At 36.7% G+C, this 27071-nt stretch overlaps 3 protein-coding genes across 5 annotated transcripts; 1 reads left to right on the forward strand and 2 right to left on the reverse strand.

The window, feature by feature from the left end:
* Positions 1 to 897: 897 nt before the first annotated feature.
* Positions 898 to 25534, forward strand: LOC111336807 (thrombospondin-2). 3 transcript variants are annotated; one of them, XM_088743067.1, is made up of 22 exons: positions 903 to 1685; positions 5317 to 5491; positions 5946 to 6217; positions 6594 to 6776; positions 7101 to 7239; positions 7866 to 8560; positions 9268 to 9375; positions 9696 to 9770; positions 10063 to 10208; positions 11676 to 11798; positions 12244 to 12346; positions 12513 to 12698; positions 13054 to 13179; positions 14274 to 14407; positions 14637 to 14844; positions 16349 to 16549; positions 22324 to 22412; positions 22848 to 22927; positions 23105 to 23211; positions 23605 to 23724; positions 24019 to 24107; positions 24589 to 25534. In XM_088743067.1, exons 1-22 carry the CDS (start codon positions 1578 to 1580, stop codon positions 24698 to 24700), a joined length of 3579 nt encoding a protein of 1192 aa, XP_088599193.1. In that variant the 5' UTR covers positions 903 to 1577; the 3' UTR covers positions 24701 to 25534. The 3 variants fall into 3 exon arrangements, with proteins under 3 accessions (XP_088599195.1, XP_088599193.1, XP_088599194.1); XM_088743068.1 differs by having other exon boundaries at positions 903 to 1673; XM_088743069.1 differs by lacking the exons at positions 22324 to 22412; positions 22848 to 22927; positions 23105 to 23211; ... (1 more) ...; positions 24019 to 24107; positions 24589 to 25534 and adding an exon at positions 17999 to 19308 and having other exon boundaries at positions 898 to 1685.
* On the reverse strand, positions 16785 to 18619 carry LOC111336797 (uncharacterized). The gene is made up of 3 exons (XM_022942955.2): positions 18433 to 18619; positions 18053 to 18256; positions 16785 to 17699 (listed from the first exon to the last, which is right to left on the reverse strand). Exons 1-3 carry the CDS (start codon positions 18617 to 18619, stop codon positions 17314 to 17316), a joined length of 777 nt encoding a protein of 258 aa, XP_022798690.2. The 3' UTR covers positions 16785 to 17313.
* Positions 25526 to 27038, reverse strand: LOC148717348 (uncharacterized). The gene is made up of 3 exons (XM_088743070.1): positions 26892 to 27038; positions 26642 to 26810; positions 25526 to 25912 (listed from the first exon to the last, which is right to left on the reverse strand). Exons 2-3 carry the CDS (start codon positions 26795 to 26797, stop codon positions 25829 to 25831), a joined length of 240 nt encoding a protein of 79 aa, XP_088599196.1. The 5' UTR covers positions 26798 to 26810; positions 26892 to 27038; the 3' UTR covers positions 25526 to 25828.
* Between the last annotated feature and the right edge of the window lie 33 nt (positions 27039 to 27071).

A 27071-nucleotide genomic window follows, 5' to 3' on the forward strand; every position in this document is an offset into this window, starting at 1 on the left:
TGACGAATGCGAAAAGAAAAAAAAAAAAAAAAACCAGGCTAATATCCAGCCATCTTATAAAGGATTTATTATATTGCAAAAAGATTTCGCTTTATGAAGAATTAAGAATGACTTGTTTACTCTGGGAGTCGGGAAAGAGAGCCAACTGTGTTTGTAACACAACAAACTTACAAGAGTCGTTTCTGTTTTCTTTGTTTTGACTATCTTCTGCCGCTTTTTGTGTTCCTATCGCCGACATTGTACAAGAAGTACGAACATAGCTCTGATTCGATTTTTTTTTTTCATGCGTGGGATCGATGCGGGCAATCCCGGGCGGGCAAGATGGGCCCATCTTGCCCGCTCGGGTAGCCAATCGGAACACAGGATTCACTTCATCTTGCCCAAGGGCGCTGCCAGCAATGTAATAAGTTACTTGCGTTTCTGAACACCTTTACGGAATGGCACCTTCGTCAACCCAATGGAATAAAAACAAATTTTTCATCATTCCGTAAATAATATTTTAAGTACATGGCGCATCTTATGTTATCCTCAGTAATACTGTAGGCTGTAATTTCTCGTCCTAAATCAATCCGTAATATCGTCATTTTTCAGCAGGAGATCGACTTTGTCCTTGTGGCATGGAAGCTTGGCAATGGTTCGTTCAAAGGGGGGATGCAAAACAAAACTTGAAAAAAAAAAATCTTGTACACAGCACATGACAAGCGAGATCGTAATTATGCGCCATCGAAGTTCAGAGATATCAAAATGGTCAAAACTTTGAAAACACGCGTGAAATCAATCTTTGAAGCGCTTTCCTCTATCGGGAGCATAACGGCCCTAAATTTCTCTTCCTCTTAGGAGCCTTTCCAGTCCTTCGGGACGACCCCGGGAAAAAAAGTACCAGTGACCCGGAAATCGTAGGAACTAAATACAGGCGCGATGACACATCTAGAAAGTTTGGATTTTGCTACTTGTTTTTATTGCATATTCGATTCCTCGGGGTTGTTTGTTTACTGACAGCATATGAATTGATCAGGAGAGTCAAGACACATTCATTTTCAACCAGTGGAAACGAAAGGAGAAGTAGGAGAGGTGTTCTGTACTTGCAACCGGTAAGGAAGACGAAATTGTTTAAACATTTGCTGTTGAAAACAGTCCAGCATAGGATTTCTTGATGAAAGAAGACTTGGAAGAAAAGATGAAGTTTCTTCTGTGATGGAAAATGCACCTGTGAAACTGTTTAGCTGTGGAGGAATTCATTTTAATGAGGAGATAGAGAATGTTTTTGTTATCTGGTGAGTGATTTGAAGGAGCATGGCAGGTCGTATGACAGAGAAAGTAAATAGCGGGCTTAAAAGATCAAGTGAAATGCGTTTTCTTGCAAGTTTGTTTGCGTTGGTTTTGATTGTCAAGGATCACGTTAGGGTACGTATGAATTGAAGTGGAGTGGTGAACAATCGAATGCTTGTTTCGGTCGCCTTTGCGATATCACCGACTTCGCTGCAGAGGACAGAAGGACAGAAGGAAGGAAGTTTAAATCTGATTAATCTTCGTTACATGTTTGTTAAACCGTGGAGACTAAACCACAGAGCAGCTTAATGGAAAAACACCGGAGAAACAAAGTTAGTGTCGTTTCGGCTGCAAGCCAAGGAGGTGTGCAGTTGGAATTGGCTGAAGCAAACTCGACGAGTAAGGTGAAAATTAAAGTAATGAAGCATAATTAAGAAGCTGAGCGGACAAAAGGGGTTAAAATAATTTAATTGACACCTAGGTAGTGGCGAGCATCTTTACATCTAATATTTTACGGAGTTAGCCGCTCAGCGAATGAGAGAAAGGGCATTTATAACCTCAACAAGTTGTACGCCGTACTCGGTGTAAATGAAAACAGTCCCAATTCTGGACTTCAAGTCAGGTATTTCAGGCTCTTATGTTATCACATGTGAGGGGGTAATAAAAATCAATAATGCGGCCATAATTATCCATCTCTTCCAGAATAAAAGATACGTATTCATGACTAAGGGGAAGTTATAATCATTGATGTAGTCTTAACAAGTTTGAAAGTGACTGGAAAAGACTGTCAGTGTTGTTGGGGTATATTCAATTACCTGCAAGACCTTTACATTATTGCATGCAGACCCAGCAGTACACTGCACTGGATGCTAATGTCACATATGAATCTAGTTGTGTTCTTGCATGCACACCATCTTTTAACCTCAGAGGTAGATCACCCAGTTATGTAATCAGAAGATCTTTGAGTTGAATCCCTATGGGTAATTACTGAGTTTTTTTCATTCTCCCACACTTCTGAGTAATGTTAATCATCCGGCCTTATTTACATGTTAAGCCTTTGACAAATTTTTGTAAAGTGAAATGTAATATTTGTAGCCTCAAAAACGAAATCTTATTACTTTTGCAAAGCTCTGAGTCTTTTTATTAGAACTATGGTACAATTAATAGTACACAAGATAAAGTTAATTTTCTGTTTTGCTTTCACGTCCATGTCTTACAACTTCACAAAGCTTTAAGTCAGAGTGAAAAATATAGCTCTGTTAATTCTTTTGCAATAAACATTCTATTCTAAAAACCTGTCAAAGAGCAGAATATTTTGATCAGTAGCTTTCTAGAAATTTGCCTTTATGCATCTAACAACAAACGCTTGCCTTATAAGGTAACATGAATTTTCTCATTAGAAAAAAAAACAGTGCGAGAAAAAGCTGACAGCTAGAATGTGCGGCAGAGTTGTTCAAACTTTGATCTTGTTAGTCGGTAAACACTAAAATAACTTGAACAGGGAGAGCACATTTCATTTTAATTATTAGTATCATGTTTGGCACATATTAAGAACAAAGGTAGACTTTTGGCTTAATAATTATAAAATTGATTGTTGTACAATATGTTGCAACAAATGTCTTCTTTTAGTGACAAATTTAGTTTTACTTTGCTAGTCTATGGTGGGGTAAATGCAGAGAAGTGGTAGTTAAAACTGATTTTTTTTAAAGGAGAGCACATTTCCTTTTAAGTAAGTGTCACATTTGGCACATATTAAGAACAAAGGTTGACTTTTGGATTAATTTTAAATTGATTATTATACAATATGTTGCAACAAATGTCTTCTTTAATGACAAATTTTGTTTTACTGTGCTAGTTTATCATGGGGTAAATGTGAAGAAGTGGTAGTTAAAACTCATTTTTTTAATGTTAAATTCCCTCATCTATCATTCATGAATTATTGAGTAGTTAATTTAAATTGACATTGATATGAAGTTATTTGTATACTGACTATGCTTCAATATCAATGTTTTATCAGAATTTACACAGTTTTCCACTTCAATTACTTGTCCCTAAGTTAATCATGCCCCAGAAATAGAGTATTCATTAATTGGGAGAACTAAATCAATTGAGAGCTCATCCAAGGGCATTATTAATCCTGGCAAAGGTTGACAAGTTTCAATAGGAGTCACATCTTAGTGAGATTGAAAAGGATTAATCCTTATGTAGTGTACAAGTTAATTTTTCTTGGAAAGTGATAATTTCATCAAGCTGTTTATTTGATCCTCTAAATCTCATTGACCAGTTTGCCTTAATCCATGCTGACTTGCAGAGCTGAAATGATAAGAAATTACAACAATATAGGGATGACAACAGGATTGGTTCTGGCAGAGCATGTTTTGGCTTGTCAGCAGTTCTGTTCATGCAAGTGTTTTGGGGTGCCTGTGATCTTAGCGTGGAACAGATCACTGGGGTGCTGGAATGATCATGGATAGTGTTTGCGCGTTGAGTTTTAGCCTCTCCCAGATTCAATAGAAATTTTTATCTTCTAGTCAAGGAGTACCTGAAACAAGCTTGGAAAAATCTAGACACCTAAAAAGCATTATCCATGCTAATGGTGGTTATCATGTACATGTGTACCCAGAGAGTAGTTGAGTCTCACTGGTTATAGCTAATGCTTTTTCAAGTGTCAACATTTTGGCAATCAAGTGTATATTCTTTTAGCCTTTTATTCGACTGCTTTCCTTGCAATGAACATTTGACATGGCTAAGTTACAGAATCATGAAGCACTGATTAATACATGCCTTATTGAGATTAGCCCCTTTTGTAAATTCTTCAACAAACTCTGTAGGTGTGGCAGATGATTGAAGTACTTATTCTCCTGTCAAATAGTTTAAATTCTGGCTTCATGAATTATATCAAAATAAAGAATGATGTAACCTGTTACATGCAGGTAACAGGTTTTTTTTTCCAATTTAAAAGGGGTTGGTCTCTGTTTAGATCTGTTAATAATAATAATAATAATAATAATAATAATAATAAAGGTCTTTATTTAGTTCTTATTAACAGAGCAGGAGGTCTGTATGGGAGAATCTTGACTGAGGTCGTCAGTACAGACCGAATGCAGCGAGGTCTGTACCAGCGACTGAGGTCAAGATTCTCCCATACAGACTGACCTACCTCGGTTAATAAGATTTTTATTATATGGCTGTCTTAGATGCCAATTTTTTATATTCTTTGTACCTTTTTTTTCTAGACCGGTCTAGATGCCGGTCTAGATGGGAAATTCTAGACCGCTTTCAATATTGATTTCAGCCAATCAAATTCATGAATTCGGTAGTTCCCAGTCCTTGTGAGACACAGCCATATAATAATTAACAATTATACCACGAGCGTGCGTTGGATATGAGATGATAGATAGCCAACGAGGCGCGTAGCGCCGAGTTGGCTATTATCATCTCATATCCAACAAGCGCGAGTGGAATAATTGTTTTATTAAAAACGCCCCCAAGAAATTATTATTTTGTAAGAAGAAACTGGATTTTTTAGCTCCCTTTTGATTTTAAGCTGATGTGTACGCTTACCATATTTGTAAATTATGGTATATTGGCTGATATACCATAATGGCTAAGCCAATAAAAAGTCTTGAATTGCATTATCCAATGATCCAGTTTTTAATAATAAGAATTATTGTGCAGTTATAGACGTGCAACAATCAACATGACAATAGAATGAATAAAGGAAAAAAATTATTTACTATTGAAAATAAATCTATTAATAAAAACTGATTTAAAACGACTTGTCTGAACCTCAGGTAGAATATAATTATGCAACCTAGTTCTCAACTGCCGTGTTCTCTGGGGAGGTAAGAGATTGCTCAACACAGTGTTGGTGGAAGAAATCCTTTGCCATAATTTCATATCTCTATTACAATGGATATCCAAGATAATGTGCTGCTTTAAGCAGTAACCCAGCTTATAACACCTGGCAAGAGCTTATCAATTCTACTTAAATATTTACTATAAAAAGCACGCCTCTTTTAATGATGCCTTTTTTCCTTTTCCTAGGAAGCATTCACCAAAAGTGTCTCACAGCAAAATCTGTTGCCTGTGGATGAAGAGGATTCTGCCCATGACAACGCAGTTGACAAGAAAAGAAAGCGAAGGCTCATCTCTATTCTTCTTATAGCTGCCATAACTACAGTCCTTCTAGTGCTGGCTACAACTATTCCATTCTTACTTGGCAAGTCATCTGTAATATTGATTTATTATTTATTTTCCCTGGTGACTGCAATTCTCGTTATGATACTTCAGAGAATAGACAGTTTTTTTTTTAGTGTATCCCAAATCTCACTTAGTTCATTTATGAGAACCTGTCCTTAAGTACGGAAAACCAACCATTGCAGGCAAATATTTTGCTAGTGGCTCTTATCATCTCATACAAGAGGGGTAGAATGCTCAAACATGCTTTCTAAAATAGAGTTTTCAAGGATGATGTGTTGCAAGGGCAAAACCACAGACTGAGTGAAGTTTATCTCTTTAGGCCTGTCCAAAAATAAAAACCTTCCAATTTAGTATTTTCCAATTTTTTTATTTCCTTTGTGAATTTTGTCAGTGGACTTCTTATATTTTGGTTCATCTAATTAAGTGATACTTCTTGAGTTATCATCTCTTTTCTATTTGTGTCATGTTTTCAGCATCTAAGAGTTCAAACAATGAGACATCAGATGGTGTTGGCACAAGCAAAGCCACTGGAAATGAATTGAAGTGTGAACCGTTTCTACATACTATGGAAGATGGTCATGTGGTTTGTAATGGAGAGGCTATCAGTTCAAGCTGCTGGACTGTGTGCATTCAGGGATTTGAAAAGGAAAATGAGACGATTGGCAGTTTTGAATGTCAGGAAGGTGGAGAATGGAGTGGTGAGAGAACAAGATGTGTTCAAAAAGACTGTGGATCTCCTATTCAGGTAGTTGATTGAATTCTCAAATATTGAACTTGGGGTTAAACATTTCCTTAGGTGTAACTTAAATCTTTGGGCCTCCTGATAGGCATGGACTCTATAACATTCTCACCTTAACCCTCTATTGTTCAGGTTAACTCCATGTCTATCTTGGTGATATTGGGTGGTCAGAAGGTTTTTTCTGTCAGAAAGGTGGGGGGAGGGGGGTAATCTTTGGGGTTCTTGACAAGGGTGTGCTGCCCACCTCCCCAAATCCTGATCCTGGCCTATTTGTGGCCAAAACATGCCATGTTTAACTTTCTAAATAAATATATGTTGTGTGCAAGGAAGCAAGTTCAAGTCTTACTCATGAATGTTTGTTGTGGTTGATCATTTTGTGTAGGTTCCACATGCATCACAGAGTTGTACTGGTACAAAATATAGGGACATTTGTACTATACATTGCCTTGAAGGATATGAAAAGGAAAACTTACCAAGTGGAATCTACTCCTGTGAAGAAAATGGAAAATGGAGTGGTGAAGATACCAACTGTCTTCCAAAAGATTGTGGCATACTTCTCCATCAGGTACATGAGTCAAAATATTTACAGTGTAAAAAGGAATAGAATTTGAATCCAACAACTGGAATCTTATTAATGATTGTTCACTTCACCAATAAACCTTTCCCAGGTTGATTAATATGTAAAACTATGGTGAGTTCATCATACAGTTTGATAATGCACTCTTCAGTAATGAAATCTGAAATTCAAAATCAGAGTTGCTGTATAAAAGAGAAGGCAGAGTTGTTTTAAAATAGATGACCTTATAATTGCACAGGGCTTCTATCAAACAAGGTTAACATTGCATTGTCTTGTAAACTGAACTCTTCTTTCCTTGTTAATTATTACAAGGAACCTTTTGTGGAACTACAAAACTGCACTGGCACAAATTACAAGGATACTTGTGATGTGAGCTGTGATATGGAATTCAACAAAACTATCTCTTATGTGCGGTGTGGCTCAGATGGCAATTGGACAACTCTGAGTGGAGGTAAGGCAGTCCTGTGTCAATCAGGCAGAACAACGTAAGGGAATATTTCCCTGATTTGTGGTCATTTATTGCATGGGAATGTTAACTATCAAACCAAAATAATACAAATGATGTCTGTGACATTTCCTTAAAATGAAATAATGTGTCTGAAAATTAGCCCAATGATTGTTGATATTTTATTGTAAGTCTTTACTTACCTATGTACCTTTCTGTTGTAGCTGAAACAAATGAGGCATACCTCAGTTAGGGTCAAACATGTGATTCTTGTTCACATATTCTTTGAAAATCAGATGTGTTATTAATGTCATTCAGTTATAATAATTGTAGAAATCAAATCTGTAGAATACAAGAGGTCTCTATCCTTTTGACTGTTGTTATAAAGGCTAAAATAGGGAGGCTTATGTTGTACATCAAAAGAAATTTGAGACATCAGTGAGCTAGTTCATTCCCTCTCAGAAAACAGAGAGGCGTCAACACTTCATTTTTTGGTGAATAGTAGAGAGAACGCTCATTATTTTTGGGAGTCACTAAGTGACCCAGACAAGGGCTTAAACCTGGATGTTTTCCTGAAGATAACAACCAGAGATCATGAACCAAACCATTGTTTATTTATCAATGTCTTTCAGCTTGTTTTAGTGGTGATATTTGTACCATATGCAACAAAGTAAATGGCTCCTGTGTCCAACAACCAAACAACCTGCAATCCATTTGTCTTTGTAACCTGGGTTTTGCTGGTAATGGTAAATACTGTGAGGAAGATTCTGACTTGGATGGTCTCCCTGATGTCCAGTTACCTTGCCGATTAAAGGATTGCAAGATTGACAACTGTCCTTTCATTCCCAACAGTGGACAAGAAAACAATGATGGAGATAATCTTGGTGATGTTTGTGATATTGATGATGACAATGACAACATCACAGATACCAAGGATAACTGTCAGTTTGAGGCCAATCCAAATCAAGAAGACAAAGACAGTGATGGTGTGGGGGATACATGTGACAACTGCATTCATATTCCCAATCTAGACCAGACAGACAGTGATGGAGATGGAACTGGTGATGCTTGTGAAAGCAGTGATTTAGACAATGATGGTGTAGAAGATGGGGACAACTGCCCTCTTGTGCCAAACCCAAACCAGGAAGACAATGATACAGATACTGTGGGTGATGCATGCGATAACTGCATCAATGTGTACAATATTTATCAGACTGACACTGATGAGAATCTGATTGGTGATGCATGTGAGGACAAGTCAGATGCAGATCAAGATGGCATAAGTGATAGTGTGGACAACTGTAAAGACATTCCCAATGGGGATCAGGTCAGATATGATCTTTCATTTGTTCTTCTTTTATCTTGAAAATCTTACTATCTGGTAGTTTAACTTTCAGTCACTTAAGTCTCAAAGCTAGACTGTGGGTTAGATTAATTTGAATATATCAACAAAGTTGAAATGGTAAATTGGCCACCGTTACAATTATAAAAGCTGACGTTTCTAGCGGTAGCCCTTCGTCCATTTTTTGCTTCGACGAAGGGCTAACGCTCGAAACATCAGCTTTTATAATCATAACGGTGGCCAATTTACCATTTCAACTTTGTTGATATATTCAAATTATTTCGTTACCCCCACCGACGCAGCCCCAAACAGTTCCTTTAGAAACTATCCGCCTTTATTCATGTGAGTTAGATTGCTAAGCCTAGTAGGTGAGAGAGATAAGCAAGTTATCTTTTCCAGGCAGTCTGTGTGTGGGAAAGGGCAAAGTGGGAGAAAATTGGAGGGAGTCCCCCTGAAAATCCTGTTGACTTCTCCTCGCCCACACATTTGTTTGTCTGCTCTGACAGCAGACCTTGCAAAGCCTATGATTTTGGCCAATCTGCTAGCCACAAAGCTGATCCTTCAGTTAGTCAGTTAGGCATGTTGTTGATGAGTCACTCAGTTATTCACTCATTCAGTTAATCAAGAAATCAGTTACCCTTCCTTCATTATAAGTTCCATTTGTTGACGAATCTTCTCTTCTTTATCTGTAGCTTGATAGTGACAGTGATGAACTTGGAGATGAATGTGATAAGGATAAAGATGGGGATGGTGTTTTGAATATAAATGACAACTGCCCTCTCATGCCTAATAAAGATCAGGTATGCCTGTCCTTGACTTTCCCATCCTAAAATGTGCAGCTCTTCACCCTAAGGAGAGACTCAGAAGTTACATCTTTTCACAAATCAATACAATACACTCACTGCAATTGGTCAGGGGACTAGTATGTAGGAAACTATCAAATGAGGTATGCTACTTGATGTAACACACAAATTTCAGAACTAACATTACAATTAATGTATTTAAGACTGTACAGAGAATTATTGTATGGATCCTGAGAGTGAAAATTTTAAAGATGCTATCTCTGTGAAAGCTGGAAGTAATAATTTGAGTGAAGTGGTGTTTAATATTATCTAAACAGGCTGACAGTGATGGTGACAATATTGGTGATGTATGTGTTCTTGACACGGATGGCGACTCTATTCCTGATAGCCAGGTAAGTACCAGCTAAGTTAATTCTTCATTTTTTAAAGCAAAGTTTTCTGAAGATTACCATCATCCCTGATACTGCAAGAGGGATCAGCATCGGGTGAAAAGGGTTGCATGCTTGTCACTTCATTTATGGTTACCATAACATTTACAACCTATGGACAGTATATTATCTACATGTAAAAATCTCTACAACCATACAATCACAATGAGAGACTTAAATTTGTTAATGTCATATCATTTTCTGATTAATGTTTTTTTTCTCTTTTTTTTTTTTGGGGGGGGGGACTATCTTACAGGATGATTATCCAGTCAACAAGTTTTTAAACAAGACAGACTTCAGTTTGTATCAGGAAGTGATTTTAGATGGTGTGGGAAAAGTTCAGAAACCTCCAAAGTGGATGGTTTATGACAATGGACGAGAAATCGTTCAAACTGTTAATGGGTAATGTATTTTTTCACTTGATATTACTTGTTATTAACAAAATTATAGGTGATATGTCAAACATTTAACCTGCAATCTTCAAAAATACTTTTGGGACATTGGTTGAAAATAAAAACATTTTGAAACCATGAAGCCAAGAGTATCTTCTTCTCCCTTTACAATTTTATTAATAAGCATCCTGTTAAAGGGATCCTCCACTGTTTTCGAAAATATCGCTTAAAATGCTCTTTAAGCGTCCAAAAGTAGATTTTTTGGACAGAAAAATGTTCTCTCCCCTTACATTTTTGATTTTGGCCTCTCAAAAGAGGCCTTCATGACCAGTTTGAATGTCCAGTGATCACCATTTTGATCGGCACGCAAGGCTCTCTGGGGTGGTGACGTAAAATGGTTGCTCGATTCCCTTGCCCTCGGTAAAATTGGTAGCAAAATGCCGCATTGCGTTGCTTTTGAGTGGAGCATTCAAGCTAAAAACAGGAAAAATGATCCCAAAATTCGTTTCTACAATTTTCCGAAAGATGCAGGAATTCGACAAGCTTGGATTTATGCTGTTGGAAGGACATCCTTGCCCAAAGACTCACGTCTGTGTTTGAAGCACTTCGAACAGCATTGCTTTGAAGAGTCTTATCCCTTTCCTGTTTTTAGCTTGAATACTACACTCAAAAGCAATGCAATTTGGCATTTTGCTATCAATTTTACTTAGGGTAAGGGAATCGAGCAACCATTTTACATCATCACCCCAGAGAGCCTTGCGCGCTGATCAAAATGGCAACCGCTGGACGTTCGAACTGGTCATGAAGGCCTCTTTTGAGTGGCCAAAACAAAAAACCTAAGGGAGGAGAAAATTTTTCAGTCTTAACAATCTACTCTAACTTAAAGAGCATTTTAAGCAATATTTTTTGAAAACAGTGGAGGATCCCTTTAAAAAAATGGTTACCATTGGCTTTAACATTGCTTGGGGGGGGGGGGGGGTAGGGAGACTTAAAACTGCCATGAGAATGTTTCTTAAAATAAATTGAGGACATATATCATACAATGGTCTAAACAAAATAGATAATCCTCCATTCATTTGTAAGAGTAAGTTCCCACAAAAACAAAAGCTGATGCTACAGCACAGCAAAAATTTACTGCCTTAAAACTCTTATATTGAAACCAAGTATCTCTTAGTATTCTTTGTTTTCAGGCCTGCTAAATATATCTCTATGAAACCATCTGTTTTTTGGTTCTTTTTGTGGAACTTGGATAATATTTTATTTCCTTATTTTTCTTTTTAAATTTTGTGTTCTTGAACAGAGAATTATTGCAAAATTTTGTTTCTTTCAGAATTAAGCAGCAAAACTTTTATTTTGTTTAATACAAAAAAATGACAATTAAATCACATTATGAAATTCCCAAAGGATTTCCATGTTGCATGGAAGGGTTCAATAACATGTACGATCATGATGTTTGACTGTGTCCTGTGTTTTTCAGGAATCCTGGCATTTTGATAAGTTTCACAAGATTTGGACATGTAGATTACAGTGGAACTTTTTTCATATCTGACAAGGATGATGATGACATTGCTGGCTTAGTGTTTGGCTATCAAAGTAATAGGTGAGACACAAGAACATGGACAAACCGGCATTAGTGCCTCTTAAGGTTTCCTTCATTTATCTATTAACACTTTACCACAGGGCTTAATTGATGCTAACTTTTCAACTAATTACTAGCCAAGTGGTTATAAGTGACAACTTACTAGATGTTACAACAATTTCAGTTTATTTTACTAGCCAAACTGGTTGGTGGAAATCACAAAACCATTAGCCAAAACTAAATTTCTACTAGTCTGTGGCTAGTTGGCTACCATTAGTGTTGAGCTCTGTATCAATTAGACATTAGTTCAAGAAGTGCTATTATATGGGGTAATTTAATTGTAAGTATAAATCTCCTCATCACCCTTTTGATAACATTTTCAGTGCCCCAATATATTAACATTCCATTGATTTTATATAATAAAATTGAGAGTGTTTCTGACCTATAATTTTTCTTCTTCTTTCAGGCATTTCTATGTATGCTCTTGGAAGAGAAAGACCCAATCCTACAATTTACAAGCAAATTTGACATATCCAAGATCTGTTGCAAGAAGAGGCATTAATCTTATGGTAGTATATGGTCTGAGATACTGTCAGATGCATGCACAGTAAAACAAGTTTTCATGAACATTGTTTTTGTCTTTACAGTTTGTAACAACCTTGAGGCAGTTGGGATATATATATATATATTTTTTAACATTACAGGAACGAAAATTTTGTATGTCGATCTATACAGGTGGTTGACTCTAGTACAGGACCTGGTGAGAACCTTCGTGATGCTTTGTGGGAGACTGGGAACACTATGAATCAAACTCACCTTCTGTGGCATGACGATGGTCCACAGTGGATTGCAGGAGTGGCATATCATTGGAGACTACTGCATGACCCAGACTCTGGAAGAATCCGTGTGCGTTGGTACAGGGTAAGTTTTTGAAAAATTTTGCATTAAATGGCATACTCTACCATGATGGTTGTTTTTCACACAGTCTGAAGTTGTCTGACAGCTTGGCAGTACCCATTCTTGCCATCAGATGAATATTTTAGGAGAGTTAATTAGTGACCTTACAAACTGGTGTGAAACAATTTTCTTAAAGTTGGCTGGAATTTGTAACTTTTAAACTGGAATCCAACTCTGCCATATAATCTAAAAATACTCAATCATCACTCCTTGATCTGCATCTTAAACCTAATTAAAATAATAGCCAAGGTCAATCAATCTGCACAACTGTAATCACCCAGTAGCCAACATGCTTTTCATTTCTGTTATGCTCTGAAAGGGAGGAAAGCTGTTATCAGACTCAGGGAACATAATAAACAAACGTTACCAAGGTGGCCGTCTAGGGATGTACGTCTTTTCACAAGAAGGAGTGCACTATTCAAAGTTATATGCAGGATCACCGAAGGTAAAATTCATTTTATGATCACATTGATGTCATTTTGTGTGAGCATTGTTACATGAAACCAAATAACTCATATTAACCACCTGGTCAGCTCATGCTATAAAGTGCCAAATTGTCGTGCAGGAGGTTGAGGGCTAATTAAGCCGTACACCAGACCAACGTTCAGGCTCCTAAATTAACTAGAGAGAATGTGCTGCCTTAATGGCTATGACGTCTGCAAATGGTTAGACATTCTAGTCATCTCAGATAAGGACAAAAAACTGTAGGCCCAGCTGTCTCCTGGACATCTCCCCTGTACTGGTTAGCAAGGGAATGTTAAAGAACCCACACACTTATTGCAATGAGTAGGGAATATAACTCCCAGTGTTGTGGTGTGGCCTTGATTTTGATATTAAGCAGATCTCTGAATATATTTCTTTCAAAAATTGTCAACTGCTCAATGTAGTCTGGCCAAGTCCCTGCCACCAAGTGTTGTAAAGCACCCTGAGCCATAGGATATATGGCGCTGTAGAAATCCTTCATTATTATCATATGAAGGAAACAGCTCAGAACAAAAGAAAATATGAAATATGGAGCCAGTACAAATTCATTGAAAAAGCAGTAGGGAACATATAGTCAAACGCTGGAAAAAGAAAGTAGCCAAGACACAGCAGCTTTTAGTTTTTCTGCAGAATGGTTGAAAGGGTGGTGGTAGTCTCCCTGACAGAGCATTAACTGATACAAAACATATAATACCCCAGCTTACATTCAATGCTTAGTTTAAAATTGCTCTCTTTGAACAACTTTTTAGGTGCATTTGAATATATATACATAGAATTTCTGCCTCATAAGTCAATAAATTATTATTATAATTATTATTATTATTATTACTTTTAAGTTCACTTAGGAAGATAAAACTGGAAGCAGTGCAGATCAAGAGGACAGAGTTGCACACGTGTATTTGTATTGCCAGCTGCTTAATTTTTAAAGTGTCATACATACATGAGTAGAGTGAAGAAGTAACCAAAAAAGATTGTGTAATATACACGCAGTGTACAAAAATTGGAATGTCTAAACATTTGTTTTTCAAGGTCACTTCCACCTTCTTTTGTCAACAGATAAGTAACTTTGCCATGAGCTTCAATGGCAGTATTGGTGGTAATGTAGATTTAGGAGTGATCAGTAATCTACTTGGAGGCTCAAAATCTGGAAGCATTACTGTAGCTGCCTGGGTATGGATACCAGGTCCAAAGTGAGTATACCTAGGTGATTCATTTTGGGAGAGAGGCATTTTGGCCTCATGGTGACTTTGAAAATTGTTAAACTTGGAGTGCAGGTCATTGTCTTTGAACATGTTAATTTCTGAGGGACTTCTGATGGCATAAATATTTGGGAAATTTTTTTCATTTCACATAACAAGTCTCATCAGCCTTTGGTCAGAAGTTGAGTGTTCAACTATTAGGATCTGTTGTCTTTTGCAGTGGAAAGGTCACTTGTGCTCTGCCTCCAATCAACTTTGGTTCCAGTCACCCTGATTTGGGGTTTCTTACACAGTCATCAGATGATGAGAGGAACTGGGTATTAAGAAAATTAAAAACCCCAACTCCAAAGACTGGTCCTTCTGCTGACCACACAGGCTCAGGGTATTATGCTTTTTTGGAGACATCAGGGATACCCATCGGCAGTAGGGTTAGTACAAATGGAAGGATAATTTTCCTCACCATAGTAATATATCTTCATAAGAAAAAAGGAAAATTATAGCAAGTAAAAGATATTCAGCAGCTTTCTGTAACTTGAAGCATTTTCAGGGTTGTATACTGCTTTTGCTCTTGGATACAATGCATTTGTCCCTTCTTGACAAAAAATATTGGTCTAATCTTTACTCTTTGCCTGTACCTCTTAATAGTCGAGGCCACTCCTTTAATGAAAGAAGACGCTCATTATTTTAACAAGTTCTTTATTACTAGGACAACCAGTTTCGGTTTTTCTGCCTATTTTGGTCTTATCGTTACTAAAACAAGGAATAAGCTACAATGAGCTACAATGACCTACAATGAGCTACTGTAAGATCCCTGTAATGAAGGAAATGGAGATTTTAGAAAAAAGGCAAAGAAAAAAAACAGGACTGAGACGTGTGCATTAACATAACGTGTTGGCTTTTTGTCTACTGAATAACAGGCCAAATGATAACAGAATTTCTAGCTTGGAAATAAATTTACAGTGTATTATAATGAGACATGTATGATGACGATAATGATAAATAAAAAATGCTAAAAACCTTTGGCTTAAGATGTCTTTGAGAGTCTTACATAACAAGCCTCCCATAATTTCACACTATCATGAGGCTATGAGTTGTATTTGGCCTGTCAACACCTTTTACTCATTGATATTTTTAGATCAAAACCATTAATAAGGTCACGTATCACAGCACTGCGAGACTATGAGACGTATTTGGCCTGTCAACAAGTTTAACTCATTGATATTTTTAGACAGCAAAACAGAAAGGTCATCACACCATCATGAGGCTATATGTCAGTCTTCTTTGGCACCATTCACTCTTTTTATACCGGCCGTTCTGTGTCATCTTAAGTTGCTGTCATCTTGTGTAAATATCTTGTGCGGAACGGATCATAAGCTTGATTCATGGAATAATCGTGATAAGTTTATTCATTAGGTATCTTTATTAAACTTTTTTGCCTAATGACAAACTCGCGCAAAGTCACGCTAGTCACGCCACAATTTTTCGTAACACAATAGCTCATTGTAGCTCATTGTAATAACTTGAATATATCAACAAAGTTGAAATGGTAAATTGGCCACCGTTACAATTATAAAAGCTGATGTTTCAAGTGTTAGCCCTTCGTCGGAGTGAATGTAGGTCATTGTAAATCATTGTAGGTCATTGTGGATCATTTTAGGTCATTCCTTGTTCCCACGGTAACTCATTGTAGCTCATTGTAGGTCATTCCTTCTTTTAGTAACTATACAATTTTGTTTCATGTGAATGGCGCATTTTCTTTTTTAGACTCTCTCACTCCAATAACAATTTGCTATCATTCAAGGGGTGAATTTTCACAAGGGGCATTTGGTGTGTGTTCTTTCCAAAAATGAAGCAACAACATCCATACATGTAGGAAGGGGGAATGCTGTACCTGCATTAATGCAGTATTACAGGAGAATCTTTCTTTTTCAGGCCTCTTTGGAAACCCCCTGGTTTGCTGCAGGTGATGGGTGTAACACGACTTTTTTCTATCATATGAATGATCGCAGTAACAAAACGGAAATGGGGAGCCTTGCTGTGGAGGTTAAAACAGTGGATCAGACTTGGTTCATGGTGTTTAGGAAGGCAGGAGATCAAGGCAACATTTGGCATCAAGGAACCATTGATCTTTCAGTAAGGCACCTCTCTCTCTCTCCCTCCTAAATTATTTACAGTTACCTACTGGTAATGTTTCTAGAAGTTTGAGCTGTATGTACCAATTTGAAATGATGTCCTTTGGTGGGTGAAATCTCCACAGAGAAATATCCATGCCAGCTGATTTGTAAAATTAGAAATAAGTGATAACATGGCTTTTTCAGGGTCTTGAATTCTTGAAAAAAGAAAAAAACTTAAAAGACCTGGAAATGTGTGGAATTAACCAAACATAAAGTTTAATGAGGTTTTGTTTTCAATATATAATAACGTTTTAAAAGAATGGGAAGAAGTCTGAAATTTTCCTCAAGCTGCAGCAAATGCTTAATTTCTGTCCAAGATCTTGTTGAGGTTTGTACACAAAGATAAGTACATTCACAACATTAATATTACAAATGAACCAAACAGAATCACCTAACTTATTTTACCAACAAACAAAACAGACCAATCACAACCCACTTATGCCACTTGAGTCTTACAGCCAATAACATCATGGCAAAACTGACCAATCATTGTATATGAACTGGACTAAGTACATTCAACTGATCACAACTGTTCACTTGACTCTGCATGATGATGACTTCCGCACAGGTTGTTGAAACATCAGTCACCACCACTGACAACAGTCGTTTTCAGAACTTAACACCCACATGATCGCACTACACTTCCACATGTTGCCCCTATAGGTTCAAACCATTTACTGAAATAGTATAACGTGGTACATGTCCTAAAAATTGACAAGAGGATTACGCTGAACATATGGATACAGGCAACTTGAGAGCTTTCCTCATCCTGAACATAAATGTGATATGAAAAGTCAAGTCACTGAGATCTGTGGCTGTTAGGTCAATATAACTTGTGCAGTTATTTGCAATCATGTCTGGAATATCACAGTCTTTGAGTTTGATACCAAGCACCATCTTTCCTTCAATGGCATCAAGGATTTCTTGACAGAATGGCTCTTCAAAAAGCTCTGGCGTGAAGACAACTATCATGCGAGAAGTTTTTCTAGACTTCTGCCCATTTGTAGTGATGTTATATCTGTTTGCCTCCAATACTCCAATTATCCATCGTTTTACCCACAGTCTGTCCTTTTTGCTGTGATATATGTGAACTTGAGAGTCCTCTGGTACTACAATATGGTACAGGGAAAATTGACTACTTTAATTGCATGCTTATTTAATTTCTTGTTTTTTGTGCTTTTTGCAAGCTTTTGATGCATACTAATAAAAGTAATCATGCAGTGATTATGGTTTGTTAATATGTTGCCATATGTTGTCGCAGTGTTTGACAACTCTAAAATGTTATACATGGTGTCACTCTCTGCCTTAATCTCCTGGATTGTGTCAACTTAAAAAATCTTTTTATGCCATATATAAGTTTACTCCCTGCAACAGGTCATTATAAATGTAAATTTAAACTTTTTTGCAGTGTGCCAGTAATGCAATCATGGTCAAAATAGAGCTGAGCATTAAATGAACTAACATGTTTCTGGATCAATGGGTGGCTTAGGTGTCTTCCTTCTCAGTGGATATCTTGCACTGCTACTGGGTGTCCAACGGCGTAAATCTTGCTGCCACTCATTCATGCTATTCAATGAGAATGCATCATTGTCCAGTAACCACTGCTGATGTGCTGTTCTATATCTGACAGCTCGATTATCTCGTTGGGTTGAAAATTCATCAAAATCTGGATGGAAAAGCATTTTGGAAATTTAAATGGAAGTTGATCCTTTCATCATCCTGATTATGAATACGAAACAAGTTTGGTGCACACAAATTATTTCTAAGAGACAATATATTTGACATGTATTAATATGATCCAGAGCTAACATTTAACAATATAGCATGATTGATAATCATTACCTACACATTCTTTAGGATATCCTCTTGAGGCAGGGCTTCTGTTAGCTAGTTTTCTCTGGTTGCGTTGTTTCTCGCTGTACTGGCTGTCATAGTATGATGTACTACTTGTGCATGTATTGCCGTGCTCGGTGTGTTCCCAAGCTGAGACATCCTTACCCATGTATTGTTGAGGGCTTTCAGAGGACATAATAAGGCTGCAAAGAAAGTGTGATTTAAGATATTATATTTTTATATTATCTAAATTTGTAAATAATGCTATTTTTCTGATTCATAACTTTTTTGATACTGTTAGTTAGTGGCTCAAGATTTTTTCTTTAAATTTGTTAATATTTCAAAACAAAAGTTTGGTGTTTATCATGGCTCAAAATAATGAAAAAATAAGCCCACCAAATAACACTTTACAAGCTTGTTGTATTGTGATATGTATAGACCACATACATGCATGCAATTATGAAGAAAACATGGAGCTGTATAACATTTAGACATAAGATGATTGTTATTCTGTGTCCTCATAGTCTGTGTCCTTTGGTACTCAGTGAAAGTTAACAATGAAATTTTGTTTCTGATTACTAGATCTTGAGTAAAAAGAATTTCAATTAGATATTTTATGTCAGATCTCAGAGTATCATTATGCTGAGGTTATCAGAAAATTGATTCAAGATTTGCCAAACTTTTGACACATTTCCATGGATTTTCCACTCTACATGGACAAGTTTTCACTTAGGCCATGTTATCTTCTGATAATATAGAAAAAAAAAACTCTTAAAACTTGTCTGAGATAGAAATTTAAAATGTTCTTTTAAAACCTTTTGTGAATAATTGTACTTAATTTGAACTTACCTTTAGAACTTGATAAAGTGTTGTGAATTTTGTCTCCATGGAAATTCACTGCATCTTTTTATACATTTATTCCAAGTAACAGAAAACAATTCTAAAATATCTTATTGGTTCACCATACTTTTGGGCTTCTTAATTATTTCACTTTGTTATTTTGATCTGAAAATATTTTCTCACCACTTTTCTGTGAAAACAGATAATTTTTTTGTTGAGAGAATTTCAAATTATTCTAGTAGTTTTACATTGAAAATGAAAAGCAGGTGACAAGATTGGTTTATTTTTTGGTCATAAAATATTCATTATGTTAAAGCTTTACATCCATATCCAGGGTTTGAATAATGGATTTTTTGCTATAATATGAACTCCAAATTGAGGGAAAATTTTAAAATGGATCCAAATCTTTATCAAAATCTTTCTGAAAAAGGAATTTTTTGTGTGTTTTAAGTTATTCTTACCATTCTTTTCATTTTTGTCACTGTCTTGTGGAATAAGTGAGATTTAATTCTTAGACAATCATGTTAATGATGTTAATCTCATACAGTCACTGTGTCAACCCTTTAACTCCCAGAAGTGATTAACATGGAACTTCTCTCTATCGTATCAATACATTTTTCAGCAAACAAGTGATAAGAATTCTCAAACTTATCAGGTAGAAGTTGTTGTCTTGATCTATCACCAAATTCTTGTACCTAATTTACAAGGAAATGTGTAGCAGCTAGAGGGGAGAATTTTAATTTAAAACAATCAGATCTCGGGAATTTAAATACAAGGGTTAGGATTTTCCTTCTTGTTTGAACAAATGTTTGCTCATCCTCGGAGACCCAGGGGCTGAGTCGATTTCAAGTTAGGGCATGAAGAGCCCCTGGGGACATTGTCTTACAAGACTAGTTCCAAACGGTCGCACTCGTTCTGCCATCTGATTGGTGCCAGAAAATCTTTGTGTTTTTCTGCCCAATCAGAGTGAAGTGTGCTTTAGAGTCCTTTCGTGTGTTTTAACACGGACATATACTAGGAGCTCAGTTGCTCGCTATGTTTGTCCATAGTTAATCTATGGTTTGTCTGGACCTTGCGACGGAGATTTGCTTGAGGTGAAAAGTTTCAGTCTCAGCACACAATGTAAGAGAAGTCGATCAGATTGTCCGCGAAAATCTTACCGGAAATTATACTGAATACTTTCGCAGGTATCACTAGAGAACGTGTTTTAAAGTTTGCGAGGTTTGTATAAAACACGATGATTGCAGTCATTGATATGTCGCTTTAAACGTTAAAGGAGATTTAAGCTTAAATCTTTCTAGATTTTTTGCATAATTTGCTGTGACTGAAACTTTGCCAATCCCATGAAGTTATTTCGTCCCACGGGCCACGCAGTTATGTCGAGCAACAGGCGCATTCGCCTACGTAGCTTTCTGTTTTCTGTGCGCGCCAAAATCTAATCTTAGTAGTAAAGACAATACGGCCAAGGTTGCAGAGAACGTCGAGTTCGTGGACGACCTCCAGCAAGTGCTAAGAGAAAGCTTAGCTGTGTTTCCGGTTAGCTAATTAAAATCTGAACAAAAACTTATTAACGAGAACATCGCGGGAAGGAGAGATGTTTTCAAGCAGTTACCGATGGGCTTTGGAAAGAGTTTAATCTTTCAACTGCTGCCTAGAGTGTTGAAATTCTTGAGCCAGGAAGGCCACGGATTCTCTTCTTGTCCCTTGGTCATTGTCATTTCACCTCTTAGGTCGATTGTTTAAGACCAAGTTAAATACCTTTGATCATTGGAAATCGATCCGATGCTGTTTTCAGTGGGAAAAACAAAACCAAAGACCAAGAAATTTTGGATGGAAAGGGCGGGTTTACTTTATTGCAAATGTCAGCTTAGTAGAACAGGATCATCTACCCACATCTAATAAGCAAAAGTTTCCACGCTCAGCTTTTCTTTTTTTTCAAGCGAAGATGAGATTAGATTTTGGCACGCACAGAAAGTTGCGCAAGAACCAGTTGCTCGACATACCTGCGTGGCCCGTGCGACGAAATAACTTCCCGGGATTGGCAAAGTTTTAGTCACAGCAAATTATGCAAAAAATCTAGAAAGATTTAAGCTTGAATCTCGTTTAACGTTTAAAGCGACATATCAATGACTGCAACCATCGTGTTGTGTACAAACCTCGCAAACTTTAAAACACGTTCTCTAGTGATACCTGCGGAAGTATTCAGTACAATTTCTGGTAAGATTTTCGCGGACATGATGGATTTCTCTTACATTGTGCGCTGAGACTGAAACTTTTCACCTCAAGTAAATCTCCGTCGCACGGTCCAAACAAACAAAGCGAGCAACTGAGCTACTAGTATATGTCCGTGTTAAAACACACGAAAGGACTCTAAAGCACACTTCACTCTGATTGGGCAGAAAAACACAAAGCTTTTCTGGCACCAATCAGATGGCAGAACGACTGCGACCGTTTGGAACTAGTCTTGTAAGACAATGTCCCCAGGGGCTCTCCGTGCCCTAACTTGAAATCGACGCAGCCCCTGGGTCTCCGAGGATGATGTTTGCTGTCAATATGAAAAATCACAATTTTTTTTCCAATTTATTTATTTTTCTCTGAAAAAAGTTTTAGTATTGTATTTTCAATTGCACTGGGCAAAAATAATATAATAAAGCAAGTGAGAAAACATAGGCATATATGCCTATAGAGCAGATATGCCTATATACTTAGTATATGTTTGGTGTCAATATGAAAAATCAAAATTTTTTTCCAAGTTATTTATTTTTCTCTGAAAAAAGTTTTAGTAGTGTATTTTCAATTGCACTGGGCAAAAATACCATTTTGTCATATTACTTTTTCTCTTGCCATTATTTTTTAATTGTGTCAAGCACAATCCAAACTTTGGCAAAAAAAAAACATAAGCAGTGACAATGATTAAATAATGATTAAATAAGTTGGCTCAATTTAACTGAAAGCCATACTGCTTGGGTTATTAATTGTATCGAATTCATGTGTGCTGTCAGGCACTATATCATTATTGTTGTGAGAACTCTGTTAATGACTTGTTTTTATTTTAACCAGGCATACAAAGGACTTGTGGCTGTGCGATTTACCGCAACCAAAGGAAAATCTTATAGGAGTGATGTTGCCTTGGATGACATTGTGTTTAGGTAAGTAAAGTATTCATTGTGTTTTCATTGATTCTTTGTTGCAATTCTCCCAGTAATTTGTTGACAAATAAATGAGTAGACGACTAGTTGATAAAACCACTAGTAGCAAGAATAATTAGATTTGCATTGAGTTGAAATAACAGTCAGCATGTGGTAGTTATCATAACAGCATCCTGTGGATATATTGTCCTAGCTTTAAGTACATTCAATTCTCTTTTCCTCATCTGGTTAAAAATTCCAGTTATTTCCTTAATATAGCATCAATTAAGTCACTTTTTATTGCCTAAGATGTCATGTTCTCAAAATAGTTGCAATAATGTTCTTCAATATGGACTATAAATTGAACTGTTACTTAACTCCACATCATTCTATAATTCTTCTTGCAAAATTAATGTACAATTGTTGTATTCATTCCTTTTCTTCTTTCTGTTTTAGTGCAAAATGTGGCTCTGCACAGGCCTGTATCAATAATCCAGATACAAATCCTATATTTGGCTCTAAAGAGGGAAGGTCAGGTGTGTATGTAAAACTTATTACCTTACTTGGTATGCAAGACATTTTCCTGTCTTTTAATTTTGGGAAGATGAAGTTGGAATGATGGCTGGCCTCGAGCAGTCTACAGATTGCAAGTTCTACAATATACCACAATTTCCAATCTGACCTCATAATACTTAAATATCTTACTTCTACAGGAGTACAATTGTCAGTGGGCAACACCGGCATGTTGGGCAACCTATCTTTTGCATACAACACCTGGACACATGTGGCTTTTCAGTACAACAATCAAACTAAACAGCAGGTGAGTTTTTTTTTTTTTTTTCAGTAATACTTGCAAATTTTCTTCTTTGATTACTGAATGTTTGCCAAGTGGCAATAGATTAGCTGTTCTTATTTCAAAATCAGAGCAAACCAACAGAATATTTAGAAACCCAAAAGTCTGACCTAAGCAAACTTCTTGATGCCCTTTGTTTGAGAAGTTGGAAGAAGAAAAAAAAAACTGGATTTCAAATAAAATAAACCAAGTGGGAAAACGTAGGCGTAGAGCTGTTAAAAGTCAAGAATCAAAATGTTGTACGTGGAAGCTTCTGTTAGTGAATCAACAAAAATTCCAGTCAAAACACAATGAATTGTGTTTTGCTGTGCTTGGAAAAGCAGGCTCTATATGTCCTGATTTACTCTGATTATTTTTTAGACTCTTTATGTGAGTGGCAGAGTGGCCCAACAGAAAAGCAGTGTGTCATCCCTTTTTGTATCAACAAACCTCCTCTTGGGACAGAATGGCTTCAATCACACGGAAGGGCAGATGGATGAGGTAGCAAAGTGCAGACAGTTATCTAGAATATCATCCTCTGTTTTCAAATGAACTGAAGGCTATGCAAAGTGGATAACCTTCTTAATTTTTCGTTTTATCTAAATGGCCAGTTGCCTACAACCTTCAAATTACGGGTATCTGAAAAACATTTCAAAATTTAACTTTAACTGCAATTTAAAGAACAAAATTAAACTGAGATTTTGTGCAAAATAAGTTTGGTTATTCATCATGGTGAAATATAGTGAGTAATAAATGTACATGAAGGTTTCACATACAACAACTCTCTTTTTGAAGGTCCAGATTTGGAACACTGCTGTAAATGTATCATCTACTTTTGACAAGTACTTGAAAGGCACTGAAGAAGGACTGGTTAGATATTTCAAGTCAGTTGAAGATGTTTTGATCTTGATAGATTACTTTTAATTAACTTGAATACTAGACAGTAGATAGCCTTAGCTTTTCAACAGTTCAACTTCTCATAGTTACATAATTCAAACACTGAAGGATTCCACAGAATTAAATTTCTTGAGGCCTTCTTAAAATGAAAATGTTGGTTGTGTTTCTTTTTGCTAGGGCACCATACCAGTCTTTGAAACATTATGCAAGGTATTTTTTGGATTCAGGGCTCCACACTAACAGCAGCCCACTAGCCACAGACTAGTAGAAATTCAGTTTTGGCTAGTGGTTTTCAATTTCCACCAGCCAGTTTGGCTAGTAAACCAAATGAAATTCTTGTAACATCTAAAAACATCTAAGATGTCACTAGCCACTTGGCTAGTAAGTTGAAAAGTTAGTGTCAAGCCCTGAGATTAGAATTTTTTTTTGGTATTTTAAACAAACTTCTCCATTTTAAATTTCATCTAGGTGTAATGAAGGGGAAGGGAAGCTGTTAAAGGACAGTTCTGCATCAAAGAAGCATGTTATTCTTCAGGGAACAAACTGGCTTTCCTCATCATTGGAGCTTAACAAGAACTAGATGCAGCCACTCTGAAATATGTTTGATACAGGAAAATTCTATAAGTTTAAAGGACCTTAGGCAGGACTAGACTTGCTTAAGCTAGAATCACCCCAACCTGGCTTTCCACATCATTGGAGCTTATCAAGAACTGGTTGTACCCACTGAGATATTTTTGACGCACAACAATTTTGCACATCACAAAAATCTTAGGCTGGACTTGAGTTGCTCAAACTAGAATTTACCTCCCAAGATGGCTTTCCACATCATTGGAGCTCAACAAGAACTACATGAAGATGTACATGTATCCACTACGATTTATTATTGATACACAATTATTCCATGAGCTACAAAGATGTTAAATAGGACTCGATATGCTTAAAACTAGTAAGTTTCAATCCCTGGGAACATTTAAGTAAATAATAGAACATACAGACACTAACTAAACAAGTGTCACTACATAGATGTACAATATTGAATACATTTGATCTAATGTGATTCTCTGCTCATGATGGGGCCACCAACTTGACCTCAATCATTAATTTAGCAGTACCACCTGTATTGTATTTTTTACAGATATTATTCATATGCATTGGCCTCAGTGAAGAGCAGCTTTTGGTTCTTTAGAGTATACACACAAGACAAGCACCAGTATCATACGTACAAAATATCACAGAACTGTTACTAAAGCATGAAATAAATGAACACAGGAATGCATCTCTGCATTTCAAAGTTTTTAAGGTGGTCTCCTGTGTAGCAACAGCCTAAAAATATTGCAGAAAAATCTACTGATTTCAAAAGGAGGTAAGTGTAGAAACAAGCAATTTAATAAAAAAAGAAGGCAACTGAAAACAATATGGTTTTATTAATATACACAAAATACCTGCCTTAATGTTTACAATCTTCTTACATGCATATCATAACTTCTCACCTCAATGGACTTGGTCAGTGTCTTATCCTTGAACGAACAACTACTATCAATTACATTCACATTGAGACATTCACCCAAAACACCTTAATTACAAAAAAGGCACAATTTCTGCTTTTATCTTTAAAGGGAATTTCTCATGAAACAGATGTCAAGTTCAGCTGATACATCACAGAGAGTTACTGTACAAAATAATTCCTAAATTTTCAGTCTATAGCACACTATGCACTTTCTTCTTTGGGTGGCCATTTTCCAGCTTTGATCAGCTTTTCTTTCTGTTTCTTGATCTTTTGAACTCTTGTGTACTATGGAAAACAAAGTGAGAAAATAACTTTACATTCCAGGGACTTTACATAGCCCCTTTCCCAATCTTGCAGGTATTTAATAAATTTTAGAGAGAAAAAACATTGAATAGTTGGTAATTCAATCAACAAGACAACACAAACATCGTAAAATTTTCTTGTCCCCTTCCCCCCCCCCCCCCCCAATAAAAAAACGGGTTAGTATGTATCAATAGTGAAAAAAGATACTACGGACGCAACATCACTTCCTTACTGTGAATGGGAGAATGGGATGAAAGACAGAACAATTGATGGCAAGAGTTCCATATAACCCCATACATTAATTATGCAGAGAGTGTTGCAAAGAAACTTTATATTTAGTCTTTATGAAATGAATGGATATTTAATCCATGAGGTTATATGGAACTCTTTCCCAGTTGATTCCCTCAAAACTTTGCCCCCAGCGTATCACTATTATGAAGGATGACAACAAGGGGTGGGGGAAAGGCTACCTTGCAAAGTAGAGTGTTACGTTTTTCATCAAGTGTTCTCTAACTGTAAAATATTCGCAAAGCAAATTTCCACACCCCATCTACCTTGAGTTGTGTTCGTGGTTAGATCATAGGCAGCCAAAACGGATCCACAAAAATATGAAATATAGGTGCTTAGAAATAAATATCATATCATCCCTTGCACGAAATTAAACGTTTTCAATGTCACTCAAGGAAACGAGAAGATACAGCAAAAGCGTACCAGTTTCTTGTGATGTAGACATTCCATAAAGTCTTCTCTGTATTCTTTGCAGAGTGCCCAATGCTCATTACGGCCATTCTTCACTACACAGGCAAAAAAGTCATCCCAAAATGGTGCACATCGCGGTCTGTTTCCGTCCAATCCTGGTCCAAACATCCTCCTTGAAGAACTGTAGAAATGAATTCCCGAAAATAAGTTACTTTTACAAATAGAATAAGAGAAGTAACTTGAAAAGAGTTTACAAACATACCAATATTTTACAAAATGTGTACCAGTTCACGGTTTATACAAATTACAAAATGGCGCTGGGATATCCGGGTATTCTTAAGCGTATATTCGCTGAATTAATGCACGCGGGCGCCCATTCTGGTCAACAAATAAACCTAGCCTCGTTTGGGGAAGGAGGCTGAAATTCACCGCAAACTTTTGT

Source organism: Stylophora pistillata, chromosome 13 (assembly GCF_964205215.1).
Source record: "Stylophora pistillata chromosome 13, jaStyPist1.2, whole genome shotgun sequence".
NCBI lineage: Eukaryota > Metazoa > Cnidaria > Anthozoa > Scleractinia > Pocilloporidae > Stylophora > Stylophora pistillata.

Coding starts and splice junctions, on each gene's coding strand:
- LOC111336807 (XM_088743067.1), top strand. CDS start 1,578: ATGGAAAAACACCGGAGAAACAAAGTTAGTGTCGTTTCGGCTGCAAGC. Junction 6,777..7,100: donor GTGGCATACTTCTCCATCAG/GTACATGAGTCA, acceptor AATTATTACAAG/GAACCTTTTGTGGAACTACA. Junction 12,699..13,053: donor TCCGTGTGCGTTGGTACAGG/GTAAGTTTTTGA, acceptor ATGCTCTGAAAG/GGAGGAAAGCTGTTATCAGA.
- LOC111336797 (XM_022942955.2), bottom strand. CDS start 18,619: ATGTCCTCTGAAAGCCCTCAACAATACATGGGTAAGGATGTCTCAGCT. Junction 18,257..18,432: donor ATATCCTAAAGAATGTGTAG/GTAATGATTATC, acceptor TTTTCCATCCAG/ATTTTGATGAATTTTCAACC. Junction 17,700..18,052: donor ACCCATTGATCCAGAAACAT/GTTAGTTCATTT, acceptor ACCATATTGTAG/TACCAGAGGACTCTCAAGTT.
- LOC148717348 (XM_088743070.1), bottom strand. CDS start 26,797: ATGTTTGGACCAGGATTGGACGGAAACAGACCGCGATGTGCACCATTT. Junction 25,913..26,641: donor GTCTACATCACAAGAAACTG/GTACGCTTTTGC, acceptor TGTTTTCCATAG/TACACAAGAGTTCAAAAGAT.